Source organism: Miniopterus natalensis, chromosome 8 (genome assembly GCF_054644295.1).
Source record: "Miniopterus natalensis isolate mMinNat1 chromosome 8, mMinNat1.hap1, whole genome shotgun sequence".
Taxonomy (NCBI): domain Eukaryota; kingdom Metazoa; phylum Chordata; class Mammalia; order Chiroptera; family Miniopteridae; genus Miniopterus; species Miniopterus natalensis.
Window position 1 is genome coordinate 42,806,791 of NC_142088.1, and position 20,572 is coordinate 42,827,362.

The 20,572-nt window shown below is 35.2% G+C and overlaps 1 protein-coding gene across 4 annotated transcripts in view; it reads right to left on the reverse strand.

Moving 5' to 3' along the window:
* Positions 1 to 5,428: 5,428 nt before the first annotated feature.
* The window catches only part of PPIG (peptidylprolyl isomerase G), a 35,532-nt gene continuing 20,388 nt past the window's right edge, over positions 5,429 to 20,572 (reverse strand). For all 4 annotated transcript variants that reach the window (XM_016201222.2, XM_016201061.2, XM_016201301.2 and 1 more), the window contains 5 exons: positions 12,064 to 12,274; positions 10,901 to 11,068; positions 9,546 to 9,633; positions 6,959 to 7,095; positions 5,429 to 6,765 (listed from right to left, as the gene is read on the reverse strand). In XM_016201222.2, the coding sequence (XP_016056708.1) occupies positions 5,655 to 6,765; positions 6,959 to 7,095; positions 9,546 to 9,633; positions 10,901 to 11,068; positions 12,064 to 12,274 (1,715 nt within the window). In that variant the 3' untranslated portion in view covers positions 5,429 to 5,654. The remainder of the gene's footprint in view (positions 6,766 to 6,958; positions 7,096 to 9,545; positions 9,634 to 10,900; positions 11,069 to 12,063; positions 12,275 to 20,572) is intronic.

The window sequence follows — 20,572 nt, forward strand, 5'->3', positions numbered from 1 at the left end:
TTGTTTAATATAAGCAAGTATATGTACATTTGCATTTCACTCTTGCACAAAGCAAGCTTTTTTCATTTAACATGTCCTAGAGATGACAGCCCAGTATATAGACCCCCATACCGCCCCCTCCCGCCACGTGGCATATTGCACGCACGTACCAGTTTATTCAACCAGTGGCATACCAACAGACAAGATCGCGTCTTTGCTATTATAAATTTCTCTAACAGTTTTGTTTCATATTTTAACCAGTGTACTTTTGAGATAGATTTCTTCAAATGGGAATGCTGAGTATAGATAGAAATCACAGACCATCATTCTCTAAGGGACCAAGTCTTATAGCAAAAATATTTGATGTCATGGTCCTCTCTGGGAACCTGATGAAACAGCTCCTTGAGCAGTAAGGTGTACTATTCCCCCACCCACCACCCCACCATCCTGCATGTCATTTCAGGACTTCCACAACACCCTCTCATAGGCTACACAGGGCAGTGACTCTCGCTCATACTCAAGACTGTGACTAAGTATATCTGGGACAAAGATGGCCACCTATACTTTTAAAAAATGGCATAACCAGGTTACGGTTCGATTCCCTGCCAGGGGACATGCTTGGGTTGCAGGCTCAATCCCCAGTAGGGGGCATGCAGGAGGCAGCTGGTCAATGACTCATCATTGATGTTTCTCTCTCCCTTCTTCTCTTTGAAATCAATAAATAAAAAGGCTATGCAGTTTTAAAATTATTCACACACAACTGAGTGTAAAGAATGGAATGGCAACACACAGAGCAGTGGAAACATAACTGTTCTAATCTGCTACCTTGATAAAAGAAACCCATAGCTAAAATTTGTACGAAGATGTAAACTAGAACCAAGACATTGTAGGTACTGAGGACTTTGGAGGGGGGATGAGGGAAGGTGTAAAAAATTATGAACCAGCATTTAAAAATAAAAAGGGAATACAGTATTAGATTAGGAAATGTTTAGGAAAGAAACCTAAAAAGCAATGAAAATAGAAAAAGCAAGTTGATATTAAAAGTATTTTAATACACAATTTGCACAGTCCATATGATGAAGCACTCACATTTTACATATTTTCCTTGCTAAATAAAGCATTTTAAAAACACTCCAGAATTTAAAATAATATTCACCTGTTAATACACACAAATCACTGGATAGTCAGAACGTTTTTACCTAAGCATATATATTTTCCGTAAGTCTCAAGTTAGGTAGGTGCATTTTCCCTACATATGTCTAATTTAAATTAAAAAACCAAAGAAGCCAAAAGCTAGAGTCAATTTTTCTTACAATTAACATTTATATAGTTTTACAACACTGTTATATTAAAACTGGAAGGCAAAGATAGTGTTCCCAATGCTGAGAAATTTGGGGGAATTAAAAAGCAAATGGGCTTTTTTACTAGATTATAATGCAAATTCCTAGTGTAACCTTAAAAAGTTTTCTGAGGTGAAGACACACAGCAATTGAAAACATGATTAAACATTTACACTAGGACTTATTCCTAAACTTTCTGGAAATCATCACTGCTGGCTAAATTCTTAAAGAAGCTCAGTATTGTTCCACTTTGCTCAGTTTTTTCCCTAATACAAATTCTACATCCTCATGGGTAAAATAAAATTATATTTTAGTTGTTTTCATTATTTAGCTTTTAATAAAAATAAAGGTTAAATAACTAATACAATAATTTTAAAAATACAAAAACAAACAGTTTATTATAGTATAGTTTATTTAATACAATGTTTAACTATAAAAGTCGATATCGTTTCAGAGTTTAAATTCTGTAAAATGCAGTTTGCAGAAAACAGTTCAGTTACTAGACTAATGATAAGAGAAGCAGCATTTTGAAACATTTTACAATCATGACAAGAGCTTTATTCCTAAATTTCATTAAAAAAATATACATCACAGTGACTTTGAGCTAGGAAAAGAAGTGCATTAACTTCATTTGTTTTTCCCTTCCACAAAAAGAGCAGCCACAACTTTTAACATCCCCACATACAAATACCCAATTCATTTATTCTTCAAAACACTATAAACACACAAAAGGGAACAAAATATACAGCATGTGCTTTTGGTAAACAATAATTTGCTTTAAGAAAAAAAGGGGGGTGCACATAAGTCAACCTCACCACTCTCGTGCCTCAACAACTCCCTTCTCCTACTTTGCTGATGGAATTTTTAAAACTTATGTGATTTTTCTTTTCCTTTAATATTTACTTCTTGCGTCACAGCACAGTCCAGAGTTTGCCTTTGCCTAAATCCTTTAAAGGCAGCAGGGAAGCCCACTATGGGGAGGAGTCAACCAGTGCTGTATTTCCTGGAGTTTATTTTTAAACAAGTATTTATAACAAAACATCTTTTCCCAATAAACCTACAATCCTTGGAGACTTTATTCGATTCTAAATGTATGAATACTAAACTGAATAATACAGTAATCACGACCAAATGGAGACTGAAAAATACCCATTTTTGTTTCTTTATAACAATCAACTATGTATGTTGTATATTTAAAGTACCTTCTGGTGAAGGTAATGGGAACAAGTTTCTATAGAAATTTACTAACGGTTCAAACTATGATAAAAAAAAAATTGCCACCCAGGGTGAAGCACAATGAACTACTTACTAAGAAACATATCAACTCGTTTCATGTACTAGCTTGAAAACAAATTAGAATTGTCAGTTAATACCACCACTCAAAATACGAGAAACCCAGTGTTCCTGTCCATAACATTAAGAAATTTTTACTTTTCAGCTTCCTATCACTTGGTACAAGAATCAAAGGAATTCAGCAAAACCAGTATGAACCAGTATCACACTTGTGCAGAGATAGATTTATCAAATTCTTTGTAACTTCTGTGAAGGCTTTGATTTAAGGAGCTTAGAAACTACAATGGTCTATGTATGAATTCTCTGTGTAATAATTTTAAATGTTTTAAAGTAACCCAGTAGCTTCTCAACTGTTCATTTAGTATCAGTCACTCTGTTGTGTCAATTTCTGTGGCAGATGGTTTATCCAGAAAAAGAGTTCACTTGAAATAATCGTGAAAAAATTTCTAAGATAATGCCAGTCAGGCAATAAAGACAAACCAATTAAAACATCTTGAGGAGGATATTAAGTCAAATATACTTAGAGGTAAACTGTAAGCTCAGACATAACTATGAAATCAATGACAAGAAGGCATTAAATAGCTGACCTTTGGGAAAACCAAGTGTGTGCAAAGTAATAACTAAAGGTGGTACAACTACACCTTGCTGACAGGCAATTTCTAGCCAGAACTCGCCCGTGCAGCCAGCTACTTTTCCATCATGACTGGTAAGCAGTGTTTAAAATTACTTAAATTAATGTAAGTGCAGGCACGAGTTATCTTGTGACTGGTCAGCAGTGTTAAAAATGTGGCGGGAGGGAAGGACCATTTGAGCTGTGTGCTATTCAGATGCAAAGGAAGACTTGAGGTACAGTAAATGCTGTTTAATCATTTTCTAAATTGTTCTTTATATTCTGAATATTAAACCTACCTAATTGCCACTTATCATCTCCTTTGCCAATATGTTTTATTGTTAAAACAGCAAAGCTTTTTTTAAAAAAAGGCCTGTAAATAATGCTTAGCATATAGTTGTTCTTCTGATAACCAAAATACTACTACTTATAGAAATTACTAAATTTCCCTATTGTTACTTGCCTATAATTCTTAGCAGATAAAGCTCTGGGATCAGACAACACAGAGATGTTTACTTATGTTTTTTTTTTAAAAAAATATAACTTGATTAGAAATCCTTTCTTAAATAGCGCCTTTCCTGATGCTCAAATAACATATAACAAAGATTTTAAAAATGCAATTTACTGAATTTAAAACAAATGGTAATAATTTAAAATACATAACAGATTATACAGCTTGGAAACTCAAGACTCAATTTTCCCTAAGGTGGGTGTGTGTTCAAAGTTTCAAAGGACTCAATCACCCTGAATTATCATAAACATCTATTACTTTTACAATCAGGAAAAAAAAATTTAGAAAGACTCCACTGTGGATACTCGTTTCAAAGTATTCCAAGCAATCATAATTATTACCCTATTATTCATTATGCAAACAGCTACCATAATGCCAAATGTATCATTAATGTATTAATCATGCTAAGCATTGCTTCGCTCCGTGCCAAGAGCACTGACTAGCTACTGGGTTTACCAAGAAGCTGCCTTGGTAACATAACTGACATTATATTGACAAATATTAAAGTACAAAACACTCTAGAAGTTACTATTAATTGGAATTCTGAAATTTCAAATGAGGCAGGTTTTGTGTTTGCTGGATGTTAGGTATTTTATTTAGAAGAGAAATTACAGAATAAAAGGCCACACATCACAAAAATAGCAATATACAACACATAAAATTCTAAATGGACTTTAGATATCTTTAGTGTTTAAATCTGTAAGCTATCAAATTTTGTAACTTTTTATTCTACATGGCAATGTTATACATGCCCAGTTAAAATAATGTTAACAGTAATGGTATAAACCATCTGAATAGAAACCAGAGTCATAAACATGCTATAGCCTACTGTGATACATACATTAAGAAGAGGCATATTCTTGCCATTTGAAACAGCTGTGAGAATTAGAGAAGTTAAAAAAAAAAACACCCAAAAACATGCAGAGTTAACATTCAACTCTATATAGGTCAGTGGCCAAAAAAGAGAAGTCTTGGAAGTTAATTTGTCAATACTAACAACTTTTAGAATCTGACTTAAAGAGTTGCACAAGTTGGTATGCTTTAGTGAGAAGTATTTTTTCATTTTAGAGAAGGATAATAAAACAAGGTTCTCAAAAAGCAAATGTTTAATCTCTTCGGACCAAAAGCAACATAGATAGAGAATCACAATCTAATCTTCCAAGGTTATTTGTCAGATGCTGTATAACAGCAAGTCAAGCTCAATCAGTACAGTAACTGAAAAAAAAACCACTCAACTACTCTTATAGACAGTTAAGTAAAACAGAACTAGACATGAAAAGTATTATTGTGAAACAAGCTATGAGAACTATAAAGACCAGCATATGAGGTACAATATAAGTAACTAAATATAGGTTTTAAAGCACAAATTACTATAACATCAAAAGTGATGCCTTAATATCTCAAGTTATTAGGATCCTGTTTCTGCGTAATTAAAAACTGCTACTGCAAGCCTCGATTATAAATCCAATGAGAAAATCTTTGTAAGACTTCTATCTAGTGGCTTCTCAAGTTACTTTAATCATGAGCAACACACGCGTTTGTAATAATGTATTCCAACAATCAGTTATATTTGTTTCCAACCGGCAGATCACACAAATTAGGGTACAGAATAGCATGTTTGCTATTGGCTGATTGTTGTAACACAAAAGTGTATACATGAAGCAGTGAAACACAGCACACAGTATTACACCAAAGCGTTTTTCTCATTTCAAGTTTATTAAAACTTTAGCAGTACAAATTATCCAGGTTGCAGATTATCAAAAGATCAACTCAATAAAGTCCACGTTTAAAAAAAAAAAAAAAAGGACAAACATAAAACCCAAAAACAATGAAAAGAGGGAAACAACATAAAGGAGATTTATCAGCAAGTCTCTAAAACTTAAAATTCAAGACAGAATGGAAATAAGTTTATAGAACTCACTCATCCACTTTTGTCTTCATCTGTTCCAGGGCTTGATTCATGATCAAATTTTTTATTTTTATCATGTACATGGTCATTTTCTTGACCCTTTGATTTTTGGTTTTCTTTTTCCACTGAGGATCTGGTCTTCTCATCCTCTTTATTTTTCAATGTGGAGAACTTTACTTCATTGTCCTGACTACTTTGTTTTATTTTTGAGAATGGACTTTGATCTCTATCAGCTTTTTTATCCCTGTTATTATTTGAACTATTATGATCACGATTTTTAGAGTATATTCTCTTCTCACTCTCAGAATTTTCTTTTCTGTGTGAACTCTTACTTTCTTGGTTTCTGTATTTTTCTTTGTTCCTGCTTTGACTTTCTTCTCTGTCTGAGCTCCGTGAATCTCTCCTCCTTCTCTTCCTATCTTTACTTCTCGATCGTCCTGGGGTCGCCCTTCTCTCTCGGCTCCGTGACCTTCCTCTTCTCCTGTACTCCTGCTCTCTGTATCTATGGTACTCCTTGCTTCTGCTTCGATCACGGTCATGGCTTCTGGATCGCACTCTTCGGCTCCTGTCCCTACTTCTGCTTCGTTCCCTTGTTCTACTATTGTAACCGTGTTTGCCTTTAGCTGTATCACGTTCTCTACTCCTAGACTGTGCACGTCTATCCTTTTCCTTACTTTTATTATGATCGTGCTCATTACTTTTTGATTCTACCTGTTTAGACTTCTCTTTGCTTCTACTCCTTTCCTGATCTTTTCCTTTAGAATCAGGCTTCTCTTTTTCTTTTGCATTCTCATGATCCTTTTCTTTACTCCTTGACCTCATCCTCTTTTCTTCGTGTCTATTATGCTTTGTATCTCTTTCCTTACTCTTTGATTTCTCTTTGCTTTTACTCCTGCTTTTAGATTTGGCCCTTTTCTTCACCTTGTTTTTATTATACTTGTCATCTTTCTCTGAATTTCTTCTAATGTCTCGCTCTTTGCTGTTAGATTTATGGTCTTTAACTTTCTTTTCCTTTTCACTTTTTCTGTTTGGACTCTCAGACACATGCCTGTGATCAGTTATTTTCTTCTCTTTTACTCTAACTGGGCTTCTTTGATTTTCTTTTATTTCATTTAACTCACTCCTAAAAAATAAGAAAAAAATGTATTTATTTTAAAAATTTTATTAAGAAAAGACTGGTGGGCAGTCCATTAGTTAAAATGATATTCTATTTTCCTTAAGATATCCAGAAACAACTGAAATGGCCACAAATAACTTGATGTACAATAATAAAAAAAATTTGTCACTACATTTGAAATAATATAGTTAAATCTTACTTATCCCCTTTGATCCATCTTTCACCACTTGATACTCTCATTCTTTGAGCTCTCTGCATCTCTTGCCTCCAATGTGGAGGAGTCTCACTACGTCTGAAACGATCCCTTGATCTGGATCTAGATGGAGTTCGATAACGCTTAAGAAAATAAAAAATAAAAAGGGGGAAAAAATTAACATAAAAATATAAAAGCATTATAGCATAACTAAAATGTATACATTTCCAGGTTCAAATAAAGTGTCTGATATTTCTGTGTCCTCTAAAATAACTAAAATTTCTCCAATTTTCAGGTGGGAAATCAATGAGGCAGAAATACTTTAAAGCCATACTGTAAGTTCCAAATAAGCAGCATTAACCACAGAAACTCTAGCCACCCACATTTTCTCTATGACACTGAGCTATTTAAAGTGACAGTAAAGCATAATAAGTGTAGGGACCCTTACAAGTTGCCAAGTTCTAATTTGGAAGTATGTATTCTTGATGTTTCAAAGCAAACAGTCCCATATTATTAAAAAACTGAGTAAATGTATAGATACTTATTTATTCAACCAGTATTTACTCAACTCTTAGGATGGACAACCACTCTACCATATACTGAGGAAACAATTATGAGCCAAGACACATGACTTTGCTCTCTTGGAACTTATATTCTATAAGGCTAGGTGAACACAGAGACAGACATATTATTACAGATATTAAGTGTATATATAGCCACAATTAGAATGAATATAAAAGGATAAGTAAAAGGAACTCAGAAAATATATAACAAAGATATCTAACCTAGTGTGGGGAAAGGGTGGAAAAGTTAATTAAGTTAAATGAGGAGTTACCTAGGCAAGGGTAAGGAAAAAGAGGTAAAAGGGGGGAGGATAGATGGGAAGAACATGTTAGGCATAAGAAATATACCATGTTTGAAAGTTCTGAGATAGAACTTAGAACTAGCATGCTTTAGAAATGATCAGAAAACAGATCAGCATGGCTAAAGACAAAAACTGCAAGGGAAAGTAGTACTTGATAATCTGATGAGGTAAACAAGGACTAGCTTTTGTGAGGTTTTGTAGGCCATGGCAACAATTTTGGATTTATCATAAGGTCAACGACAAAGGAGTAGCATAATCAGATTTTAATTTTTTAAATTATCATTCTGGATACTGTTTAGAGAAAGGACTAGATCAGCTATTCTCAAAGTGTGGTCTAGGGATCCCAACACTCAGGGGATTTGTGAGGTCAAAACTATTTTCATATCACATTATCTGCCTTTTCTACTTTCATTATCATACAGGGGAGTTTTTCAGAGACAACATGGCTTGTTTTGATGTCTTTGCTTTCATAGCTAATGAAATATGTGCTTATATACTGTAGTCCTGTGTTTTAAATACCTATCAGTTTTAATTTCTAGAAGAGTGAATATTGATAGATATAATTCACATCAATAAAAGCTCTTTTGGAATCCTCAATAATTTTTTAGAGAGTAAAGAGGTCCTAAGATAAAAAGTTTGAGAACTGCCATGAGGACAGTTAGGAAGCTATTTACAGTTCTGAGAGTATACAGTGAGTGCAGTTTGAGAGAAGCAGATGGATTTTAGAGTACTTACGAGGCTAAACTGAGAGGATTTGGAGATGAGTAAGATTTATAAGGTAGGAAAGAAAGGGGAAAAACAAAATGATTCTTGGGCTTCAAGTTTCAGTACCTGCACACGCGGTGGTGGTGTCACAAGACCGGGAATCTAAAGCATCAGGTCTGAAGAGAAAGTGCTTATGCTCAACACTGTATATACTGAGTCTGAGGTAACCATTAAGCAACTAAATGGCTGTCAAAAAAGCCTTTGGCGAAAGAAGAGCAGATGAAAATTTGACAGTTATCAGCATATAGGGAGCCACTGAAGCCATGGGAGTGATGAGATTGTCTGAGAAGCATATGAAGAATGAGAAGAGCTGGAACTGTGTGGTACCCCAATATTTAAAAGTGAGGTAGAAGAGTATGAACTGGCACTGGAAATGCAAGATAGAATGGCCAGAGATAGGGAGAAAATATGATGGAAGTAAAGTGAAAGAGTATTACAAGGAGGAAGATTACATAAGACAAAGACGGAAAGGATCCACTGGGTCTTGTGACATGAGGCTGACCACATGGCAAGTGCTGTTTTCAGCAGAGTTGTAGGAGACAAACTGAAATGGTTGAGGAATGAGTAGGAGGTAAAGAAATAATATACTAAGTGTAGCTAAGTTTCTAAGATTCTGAAACATAGATGTTTAAATTTCGACAGGGACAATCCAGTGAAGAGAAAGGGATGAAATACAATACAGTTAGTTTTTAGCAAGAGTGGAGATATAGTGGCAAGAAAGTAACAATGGGGCCCAGCAAAGACCTCGATCTCGCTTTACACCCCTGCATGTAAAACCCATCAACATCCCATGGATTTTCAGTTTGGACGTCCTAACACAAACAAGTTACTATGGAGAACATAATTCAATACCCATATCTATTCTAAATTTTAGTTACTTACATGTAAAACAATATTTAAGAAACACTCAAAACTTAAAGATAAATAAATACTATTAAGATTTATGGGAAAAGAACCGCCTACCCTCGGTCCTCTTCCTTTAATCTTCCTGCCAGACCTAGTAACTAAAAGTCGCCTCTGGTACACAGCAGGCTGGGAGTTAGGTGGATTACTAGAAGGAAGCAAAAACACATCGGTTATAAAAATAAATCTGGGGAATATAGCTTTACTTAAAATCTTACATATAATCAGTGGTTCTCAACCAGGAATGTTCTTAATTCCTAGTAGGAATATGAAAAAGTATGGGAACGTTTTCCCAACAGTGCCTAGCGAGGGTGCTATTGGTCCTAAGCGCCCAGGAGTGAGAAATGCTAAGATCTTGTGATGCATGAGGACGAAGAACTATTCCGCTCTCAAATTCCAACTGTGTCCTGCTGAGAAACACTGTTATATAATCATTACTAAGATGAAGTTAACTTGATGGTTCTAAGGAAAATCAATATAGAAGAGCTCAGAGGCGGCTATAATGCTGTTGAGAGAATAGTTTTAAAACTATCTTATTCCAAAGTACCTTATAATCTTGAGCAGTTGTTTACTAGTAATAAAACTATAGGGAAGTGTAATTAATGTGAATTAAGCAGAAATACCTTAGTCTGAATTAGCAAGATGTTTATAGCATGGTTTATACACCAAAAAGGAAAACTATTTTTAAGTTATATTTGAAAAGTTCATTCTAAAATAGTTCAAACATTTTCTCTTTAATATTTACTTCACTTCCTTAGAAACATCCCAATATCTGAGGAAAAATAAAAGTCCAACCCATCAATATTAAAATACCTAAGACTATTTTCACTATATTATGGAAGTATAGGGGGATTGCTCAGAATTTTATTACTTTTAAAACATACATCTGATCACAAATAAGAGAAACATGTCAAAATTTTACATAGAAAAAATTTAAATTATTTGAACATGGTATCAATTTTCATTACAAAATACTGTAAAAATCACACAAGGAAAAGAGCATTTTTTCCTTATCACAGAAATTGAAAATGGTTCAAATGTGTGCATTTTATTTGACGTAAATTTATCCTCAATAAATTTTAAAAAGAAAACAGTCTAATGTATACAAATAACATGGTAAAACACATCTCATTTTCAAATGGAATTGGTTTAACATCTTTTTAGCATTTGCAGTGCTTATTTATTTTAAAAAAGTAACTTTTACTCAAAATCTATTTGAATTAAGACAATATATCCTTTTAGCTATGTGGTTATTAGCAAAAAGGAGCTTTACGAACATTATCCTATGATGAAAGATTTCAATCTCGGGATAAAGTCACCAATTAAATCTTGTCTAAAATAAGTAAACACTTTTTTAAAAAAAAGAGATTACAATAAAGATTGTAGGGTACTGTAAGATACAGACATGCACATACCACTCTCTCTCTCTGTCTCTTTCTCTGTTTTTTCTTTCTTTCTCATCAGCTTTAGGAGGACTTTTCCTCATTAGAAATCTATTTTCAGGTATAGGAGGGATCTCTTCTGGACGGACAGTAGACTGGGGCTGTACATCAAGATTTTCAGCTTCACTTTGACTAGATGGGCTTAATAGAAACACAAAACAAGTTTCATTTAGTTATTATGTGCCTACCCCACATTTCCAATTGTTGTATTTCTTTCCTTTAAGGTGTTACAACATATACACCATCCTGTACCCATGACAAACCAATAACCAACCAAAAATTAAAACCAAATGTTTCCGTTGTCACATTCTCAAAATATATTTCCCACTAAAATAGGTCCAAAATAAGAAACTCCATGGACAATGTACTTTGATAAACTTAAAATACAGGTAAAGAAAATAGTTGTTTTAGAGGCAACAGGTATATAAACACAAGTTTTAGTACAAACACATTATTTCAGACAAAATGGGGGGAAAATGTAAATACAATTACATCTGCTTGCTATCCTTATGCCCTTATAGGAGTAAAGAAAATGAAGGGCAAAAAAGCAAGACAGACTGCTACAAAAAATAAGGAAAACAATCATTGGTTTCCTATAATTCTCACTAATCCCATATTCCATCCATAAACACAAACCTATAAAACCAAAAGCATAATTTTATTGAGTCCAGACAAAATAAACTGAATGGTTTTGTTGAAAATGCAAATAAATGTACCCAAATTTAATCTATAGACTGTAGAATATCAAAACAGTTTTATACTTCGTGCTATAAAGTACTTCTATTTTAGCCTGGCCAGCATGGCTCAGCGGTTGAGCACTAAGATCAAAGTTCGATTCCTGGTCAGGGCACATGCCCGGGTTGTGGGCTCCATCCCCAGCAGGGGGCATGTGGGAGGCAGCCGATCAATGACTCTCATCACTGACGTTCCCCTCCCTCGCTCGATCGCTCCCTCCCTCCCTCCCTTCCTTTCTCTACCACCCCTGAAATCAATAAAGATATATTAAAAAATAATACTTCAAAGAAAAATTTCTACTTTAATGTTCCTATATAATTGATCCAAAATCCCAACAGATTTATTTATAAACAGAAGGAAATTAGAATATAAAACTAATACTGAAAAAGTAAAATTAAGACCTTTTCTTGCTTTTCTTTCTCTTCTTCTTTTCTTTCTTATGTTTTCGGGAATTTTTCCTATGTTTCTTTTTTCTTTTTTTTGATTTTTCTTCAGAAGCACTTTCAGAATCAGAAGAATCAGAAGAGGACTGAGAATCACTTGAACTATCTGAGTCACTGGATGATGAGGACGATGAGGATGATTTATGCCTTTTCTTTTCTTCTTTCTTAGCTTTCATAAAAAAAGGGGGAAAAAGGTTTTTTGGTCAACGCATTTTAGACAAACTTTTTAAGTGTAAATTTGTATTTCCCAAGTCCACTAGTCCATCCAGCTATTTGAACTGAGAGGTACAGGAAAGGAGGCAAGAGTCAGGGTTAGAATACAGATCTCCATATCCATGGGTCAGAGTTGTATCTATTAGACCAAAGAATTCTGGAAAAGCAACAAGTAAACCTAAAACAATAAGTTAATTTTAGGAAACATTTGGTAACATAGTTTGTTTAAAAACAAAAGCAAAAAAGCACAGAAGTAACATTTAAAAGTCCCAGATTCTAATCTTCTTGTAGTGTTTGACTTTTTCTCTTATCAAGACTGCAGGTAGAACAGGAGGAGACAAATAGCAGAAAAAACACTTTGCATAAATGTGAAAAAAAAAGAAACATGATTTCATTAGCACAGGTTTATGCTTCCATGCCTAAGCATTCCCCTAATGATTAAGAAATTTAGCCAGGCAGCTTAAAAAATAAATCTCGGAAATATAAAGGGAGATGGTGTCGGAATCTATTAAAACAAAACAAGTCCAGCCAGCATGGCTCAGTGGTTGTGCATCGACCTATGACCTAGAAGATCGAGGTATGATTCCCAGTCAGGGCACATGCCCGGGTTTCAGGCTCCATCCCCAGCAGGGGGCATGCACGAGGCAGCCAATCAACGACTCTCTCATCATGATGTTTCTCTCTCCCTCTCTCCCTTCTGCTCTCTGAAAGTCAATTAAAAAAACATTCAAAAACAAACAAAACAACAAAAAAAGCCTTATAAGACCAACCCCAAAGCTCAAACCTTATTTGGATTCAAATATAAAAAAATTAACATTAATGAACCAATCAGAAATTTGAATACTGTCAGAATTTCTTATATTCAGAAATGTGTGTGTGTGTATTCATATTATTATGGTATTGGTTATTTCTTAGAGTATCTTTTAGAGAGCCTCAGGAACACCTAAGGATCTGGCACTTGGCCAAATCATTCTTGAAACTCAACTCAAAATTTATACAAGTGTACTAATTCAAGATAAGTGAGAATCTGGATAAAGTTACTACATACTTGGTTAAGGACTTGTAGTTCACTGTCATGACAGCTTTTCTAGTACTGATGACATGCTGCTGCACTGAAGAATGGAACAAGGTAAAAAAGCTGAAGGGACCCCAGAGGTAATGGCTTCCTCACTCAGCTGTGGTCCTCAAGACAATGAGCATATCAAGTGTGAAATGTCTGGGACATATGCAAGCTCTGCATGGAATTTATGAGATTTCCATTATGCTCCTACTGTACAAGCCATGCTGTTTTCTGTCCTGTATCATTTCTTAAAGGTAAATAAACTTACTGCTGCCCTGAAGCTTATCTTGTCTTATGAGTTCAATTGTTAATCTGACTCCAAGACCACTGTTGCTGGGGAGGCTGAGTGAATATGCAAACATGTATAACCTGAAAAATTTACATATACTAAAAACCTGAGATATTGTGTTTGTGTGTGTGTGTGTGGGGGGGGATCAGACTTCAATCTAAGAAAGAAAATAAATTGATAGTGAATATGTATAGCTCTTAATAAAATATCTGAGACCATATAATATGAAAGCAAACTAAAAATATTTCACATAAGTACAAAATATAGCTGTAAATATCACCTGACAAAATTTAGTAATGCTTTACCCCATGATTAACAAAGCTTTATTCACCAGTTCCAACGTTTATATTTATTTTGATATATGTGTTTTTTAAACTGATTTCAGAGAGAGGAAGGGAGAGGAAGAGCAAGAGAAACATCAATGATGAGAGAGAATCACTGATCAGCTGCCTCCTTCACGCTCTCTATGGGGAAGTGCCCTGACCAGAATCGAACCCATGACCACCTGGTTCATAGGTCGACGCTCCACCACTGAACCACACCAGCAGGACTACATTTATTTTGCATTGGGATTCTTTCCTATTAGAAACTGACTGCAATTTGTTTCTTTAAAAGGCAAACCAATTCTCCCCACCAAATGTATTAAATGTATTTCAAACACCATTATTTAGTTTGTGTCACTTTTCAAGAAAACATTTGAGTGAAGCAAGGTATCAGTCATAAGGAAGGCCAGAAAGAGATAACTATGTTTTAACACTGATTTTAGAGAGGGAGGAAAGAGGAGAGGGGGAGGGGGAGAAAGGGAAAGAGGAAGGGAGAGGGAGACATCGATGTGAGAGAGACACATCAACTGGTTGCCTTCTATAGGCATCCTGACCCTGGAGCAACCCGGGCATGTGCCCGGACCGGAAATCGAACCCCAGACCTCGTGGTGCAAGGGATGACACTCCAACCAACTAAGCAACACCAGCCAGGGCGAGATTATAACTATTTTTATGGTAATATAATCTGCCTGAGTATCATATAACAGAAAATATACTGTATTTTAGAAAAGATGCCTTGGAAGAGAACTTAGAAAGTGCTACGGTTGAAAAGGTTCCCGCTTTTCATATTTGTCAGTATTGTTTTATGAGCAAAATTTAATTTACATGCCCTTTTCATATGTATCTGTTCAGAATAAAAAGGAGAATATGATTGAAAAAGAAATGGTAGTAAAGAACAGATGACTAAAAAGGCAAAAATTAGAGACAAGACATCAATATTAGATTACATTCTATTAATAGAATGTAGGTTTAGTTTCAAAATCTGTGTTAACCTAAATTTAATAATATTTAGGCACACTGTGAATCTGATTGAAATTTTATCCTCAAATAAACAAGTCTGTTTAACTGATTGGTGTTAGACATATACTCAGCATGATGCCAAGACACAGACAGGAAGAATCATAGAGAGTATGAGTAAGTTACGCAGGGAACTTTGCAAGACATGTACTCTGCCCTCAGAGTTTACAATCTATTTAGAAAATAAGACCAACAAGTGTAAATTCAATAGCAAACAGCATCGGAAAATACACACTTAATAAAATTTCTAGACACTCTGACTATAAATTGTATACGAATTTAAGAGTATGGTCAAAAAGTACAAAAGTGAAGTGGAAATGCTTTGTAGAACTACAGCCAGTTTTGTTACACAACATATGTGTTCCTATAAATTACTGTGCTATGAAAAATTGCACAATAAAACCACATGGCTTATGGGAAAAATGGGGTTGGGGCACAAAATTCAAAACTTCACTGACACATTTTAAAAAAGATAGGCAACTAATAAAATTGCAGCAGTTTTACACATGTTAAATGGTTAAGAAATACATAAATATGACCATAAATAAGGCACTTTACTTTGAAAAAGACCTGGGGTTTCCTTGTGGAAGTGAATATCAGAAGGACTGCAGCTTGTGAGTTACTGGAAAGTAGTGGAAGAAGAGTGATCTGAAATCAGATGGAAAGTTTTAGCAGATTATGCTTAGATATTATAACACAAGTGATGAACTGAGGTAGCTTAGTAGATGTCTGAAGTGTGTGCATGTGTGATTTTTGTGTATTCCTGTGAAGCTGTTCATCTGAGTATGATTTTCTGTATTCAGTTAGTGTTTCTTGTAGATAATATCATACAGAGGGCAAAGATGAAATTGGTGTTTTCTAATATATAAATCAAATGGAACATATGTATGTTTTCAAAACAAGCAGTACAGCAGAACTGACTATATTAGGATTAGGAATAGGGTAGGAAAAAGTAGTGAGAATATCTGTAGAGTACTTACAAACTGCTAATAAGCACTGAACAAAGTCCTTTGTAAGTGTAACTTAAGGAGGAGTAAATTCTGTATTTTAAAAGGGCAGACTTTTACATAAGGTAAAAAGCTTCAAGAAAGGAATGGAGCAATTCTGAACAAAATGAAATAGATCCAACTCTCCCTAACATCCTGCTAAGTAGTGTAAGTAGAAACCCTAGACATAATATAAAAAATATAGAAAAGCTCTCTCCAGACCCAAGGACTGGGAAAAGAATGATTTAGAAAAGGATGATTTAGCAAGACAAAAAAATTTGTTACCGATGCCTGCTCTACTCTAAGCAAATGCAAGGGGAGAAAAGATTCACCCAACTCCTTAGCTATGTCAACAGAGACAAAGTAGAGAACTTGGATTTCCAATATACCACCTATTTATTACTCCCCACACACTCCTGCCAGTGATTTTGGTGGGTATTGGCAAGAAGCCTATCCTTGCACTTATAAGTGGCATGGATTTCAGAGAGAAGGAAGATGAAGAAGGGATTGTTTAAAGAATACCTGAAGTCCTGGGCAGACCCCTAAGTGAAACTGACCAGAACTAATACAGCAAAAGGTTTGAGAATTAAACTACAGTATTTAGTACATCAAGGTTTTCAGTAGGGTGCTTGGGTAGCACACAAATGAAGCACACCAGAAGAGCACTGCAAGGGCTCTGAAAATTGAATTATCATTGAAACCACAGTCCACAAAAATAGTCCAGAACCTACATGCTAAACCTAAATAAGGTGACTGTCTGATAAAATAGAAACAGGCTGTCCAGGGCAGCAAAAATAAATAAATAAATAAATAAATAAATAAATAAATAAATAAACAAACAATCATTAATAATACTAAGAACCAGGAAAATCACAACTTAATGAGAAAAGAAAAAAAGCCAGCACCTGTAAGACTCAGATGTCCGAATTGACAAGGATTTTTAAAAAGCCATCTTAAAAATGCTTCAACATGCGCCCAGTCGGCGTGGCTCAGTGGTTGAGCATCGACCTAGGATCCAGGTGATTGCAGTTCGATTCCTGGTTAGGGCACGTGCCCGGGTTGTAGGCTCGATCCCCAGTAGGAGGCATGCAGGAGGTAGTCAATCAATGACTCTCATCATTGATGTTTCTATCTCTCTAACTCTCCCTTCCTCTCTCATAAATCAATAAAGATATATTTTTTAAACAGTACTTCAACATGCAATTATTAATACTGTTTAAGCAAATGGAAAAAAGTTATGAAATCTTAGGAAAAAAGACAAGTATCAAATGGAAATTTTAGAAATAAAACATACAATACAGAAAGCTCACTAAACTTGCTTAGTGGCAGAGTGCAGATGGCAGAGGAAAGTATCAGTGAACCAGAAGACAGACCAATAGAAATTATCCAATCTGAACAACAGAAAAATATAATAAACTAAAAAGGAGCAGAGCCTGAGAGAACTGTGGGACAATAAACAAAAGGTCTAACATTTGTCCTGTCAGAATTCGAGGAGACAAAGTTTGACACTGAAAAAATTAAAATAATGGGAGAAATTTCCCAAACTTGGCCCAGTGTACAGGCCTATATATTCAAGAGTTAGCTAAGCAAACCTAAAACAGGATAAAATCCAGGTAATCCACACCAAGACACATCAAAATCAAATTTCTAAAAACTAACCAACAATATATATATATATGGAAAGCAGACAGAGAGGAACAGTAAGTTATCTACAGGGGAAGGATGATCTGAAAGACAAAAGACTTCTCATTTGAAACCAGAGTCCACAAGGAAGGGGCATAATACTTTTTTATGTGCTGAAAGGAGGATCAACCCAGAATTCTACACCCAGTGAAAATACTCATCAAATTAACATTAAATAAAGACATTTTCATAAAGCTAAGACAATTTGTTACCAGCCAGTGTACCATTAAAAACAGGCTAAAGAAAGTTCTCCAATCCTGGCCAGTGTGGGTCAGTGATTAGACCATCGGCCTGTGCACCAAAGGGTTGCAGGTTCAGTTCTGCCCTGGTGGGGGGTAGGGGGAGGAAGAGGCAACCAACTGATGTCTCTCTCTCACACTGATGTCTCTCTCCCTCCCTTCCACTCTCCCTTAAAAAGAAAAAAAAAGTATCCTTGGGTGAGGATTAACAACAACAACAAAAGAAAATTCTCCAAACAGAATGGAACAGAAGGAGGCTTAGAAAGAAAGAACAATAGAATTAGTAAAAATAGGGGGGGATAGCAATTAGTAATCAGTTAATATAAAAATAAATACAAATGAGTTTTTAAGAAATGCTAACATTAAACACTTTAAAGAAATATGAATTAAGCCCGACTAGCGTGGCTCAGTGGTTGAGCACCAACATATGATCCAGGAGATCCCGGTTGGATTCCTGGGTCAGGGCACATGCCGGGGTTTCAGGCTCCATCCCCAGCAGGGGGTGTGCAGAAGGCAGCCAATCAATGACTCTCTCATCATTGATGTTTCCATCTCTCTCTCCCTCTGCTCTCTGAAATCAATAAAAATATATTAAAAAATATACATACGAATTAAAGTTAGCTTTTAAAAAACCTATTAGGCTGGCAAAGGTTAAAAAGTTTGATAATACGTGGCTCTGCAAAGAGTATAGAAAAATTTATTTCCTTATATTCTAGTGGAAATGTCTACCAAAATTACAAATGCCTTCCTCCTATAATCTTTTAATATCACTTCTAGAAATTTATTTTACATGATCAACATTTGCATACATGCAGAATGATATACAAAATGTGGGAATGGGAACTGAAGGGCAAAGATGGGTAGACTTTTACTGACTATCCTTTTATGCTTTCTAAATTTTGAACCAAATAAATTTAAAAGCAGGAAAACATTTTTTAATCCTCTCTCAAGGATGTTTTTACAATGATTTTTTTTGGAGAGAGAGAGAGAAACACCTATGTGAGAGAGAAACATCGATCAGCTGCTTCCTGTACATGACCAGACGGACTGGGATCGAACCCGAAACTTAGGTATGTGCCCTGACTGGGAATCAAACCTACAACCTTTTTGGTGTACAAGATGCTCCAACCAACTGAACCACCCGCCAGGGCTAAAAACAGAAATTTTAAAATTTCCAAGTATAACTACTGTTTCCATCCCTACCTCCAAAAAATTGTATCTCCTGCCTAATGATTTATACAAAATCTTGTTCAAAGTATCTTTTACAAGCATAAATATCCTTAAGACAAAATGAAACAGTATGAAAAGCAAAACCACAATGCAAGTTAACAAAAATGGATGAAAAGGAATTACAAAGTAACACTTTCAACTCTTGGGCCATATATGGTTAATTTATTTTGGATTACGATTTATCACTAAGTAAAATAACTTCCTAAACCTGTTCATCACTGACCTTTCAGGGGACTGGTGCAATCCTACTAATTAGGTATTGACTTGACTTTACTAACAACCACCAAACTCCGGAACATTTTACTTGTAAAAATCTAAGGCAAGAAAATTCTGCCTGAAACCTATAAAATTTTATTAACCAATGTAACCTCAATAAATAAGAAAAAGAAAATGCTGTCTTACATTTTTATTTGAGATCTATAGGTTTCATACCAATGAATTTCACATGAAACCTTTATAATGAAGAAAATTTCTAGGCCATCATCAAATAAGGAGAACTATTCCTAAAATAGGTCTCTTTTAGATATTTTCATTCCACATTACTGTCTCCTCTTTTAAACAATTTCTAAATTTAACATCCCACTATTTTCCAGCAAAAGTACCATCACCACAGCTCTTAATTCCTGAATAAGGACACTGAAATGGGACCCTGTCACCATAGAAACAAGTCTCTGGCATTCTCCACTGTCTCCTGAGTACAAGATCCACCAGCTGCTTCCTCTACTGTGTTCTTTTTTCTGTACTGCCAAGCAATCTGTTTCCTACCACATATATGCAAAATTTCTCCTCATATAACTATTTATTTATAGCAAAGTTGCCACAATTCAGAACTTGTGTTTCGGTATACTCTAATACAGCAATGACTCTGTCTCTTGTTGCATGGCCATGGTGGACAGATCTCTATTAATAACAACTAAAGTGAACTCCGAAGAGACCAGCATAACCTGAGGTCATATCAACACCTAAAAAACCACACAATGCCTTAATCAAGGTAGTGGTTTCTTTGGAGCTCTGTGTTCTATTCTCCACCACTATGCCCCATGAAAGCCTCTATACAGGATGTAGTTTTTATTAGTCTCCAGTATTCCACCTCAGCATCTGTTGAAGGTTCTTCTATTTGACTGTGAACCTTCTCAAGCACATTCAAATAGCCACAAAAAGCAGAATTTCCAATCTTGCAACAGCAAAAGGGAGAAAGGCCCAAGAAGATTGCCCAGACTCACCAAGACCATTTACAGGTGGGCCCAGACAGTCAGATTTCTTCAGAAGTCTTTTTGTTTTCTTTCAGGAAGTTAGAAAAAGAAAAAAAAGATTCTGTATTTATTTCTTTTTAAACTGGGGTGTAAATCTCTCAAACAAGAATTTAAATGTAATGATGGTGAACACAACAGTGTTGCACAAAGCTTTTTGGATATTCCCAATTTAAA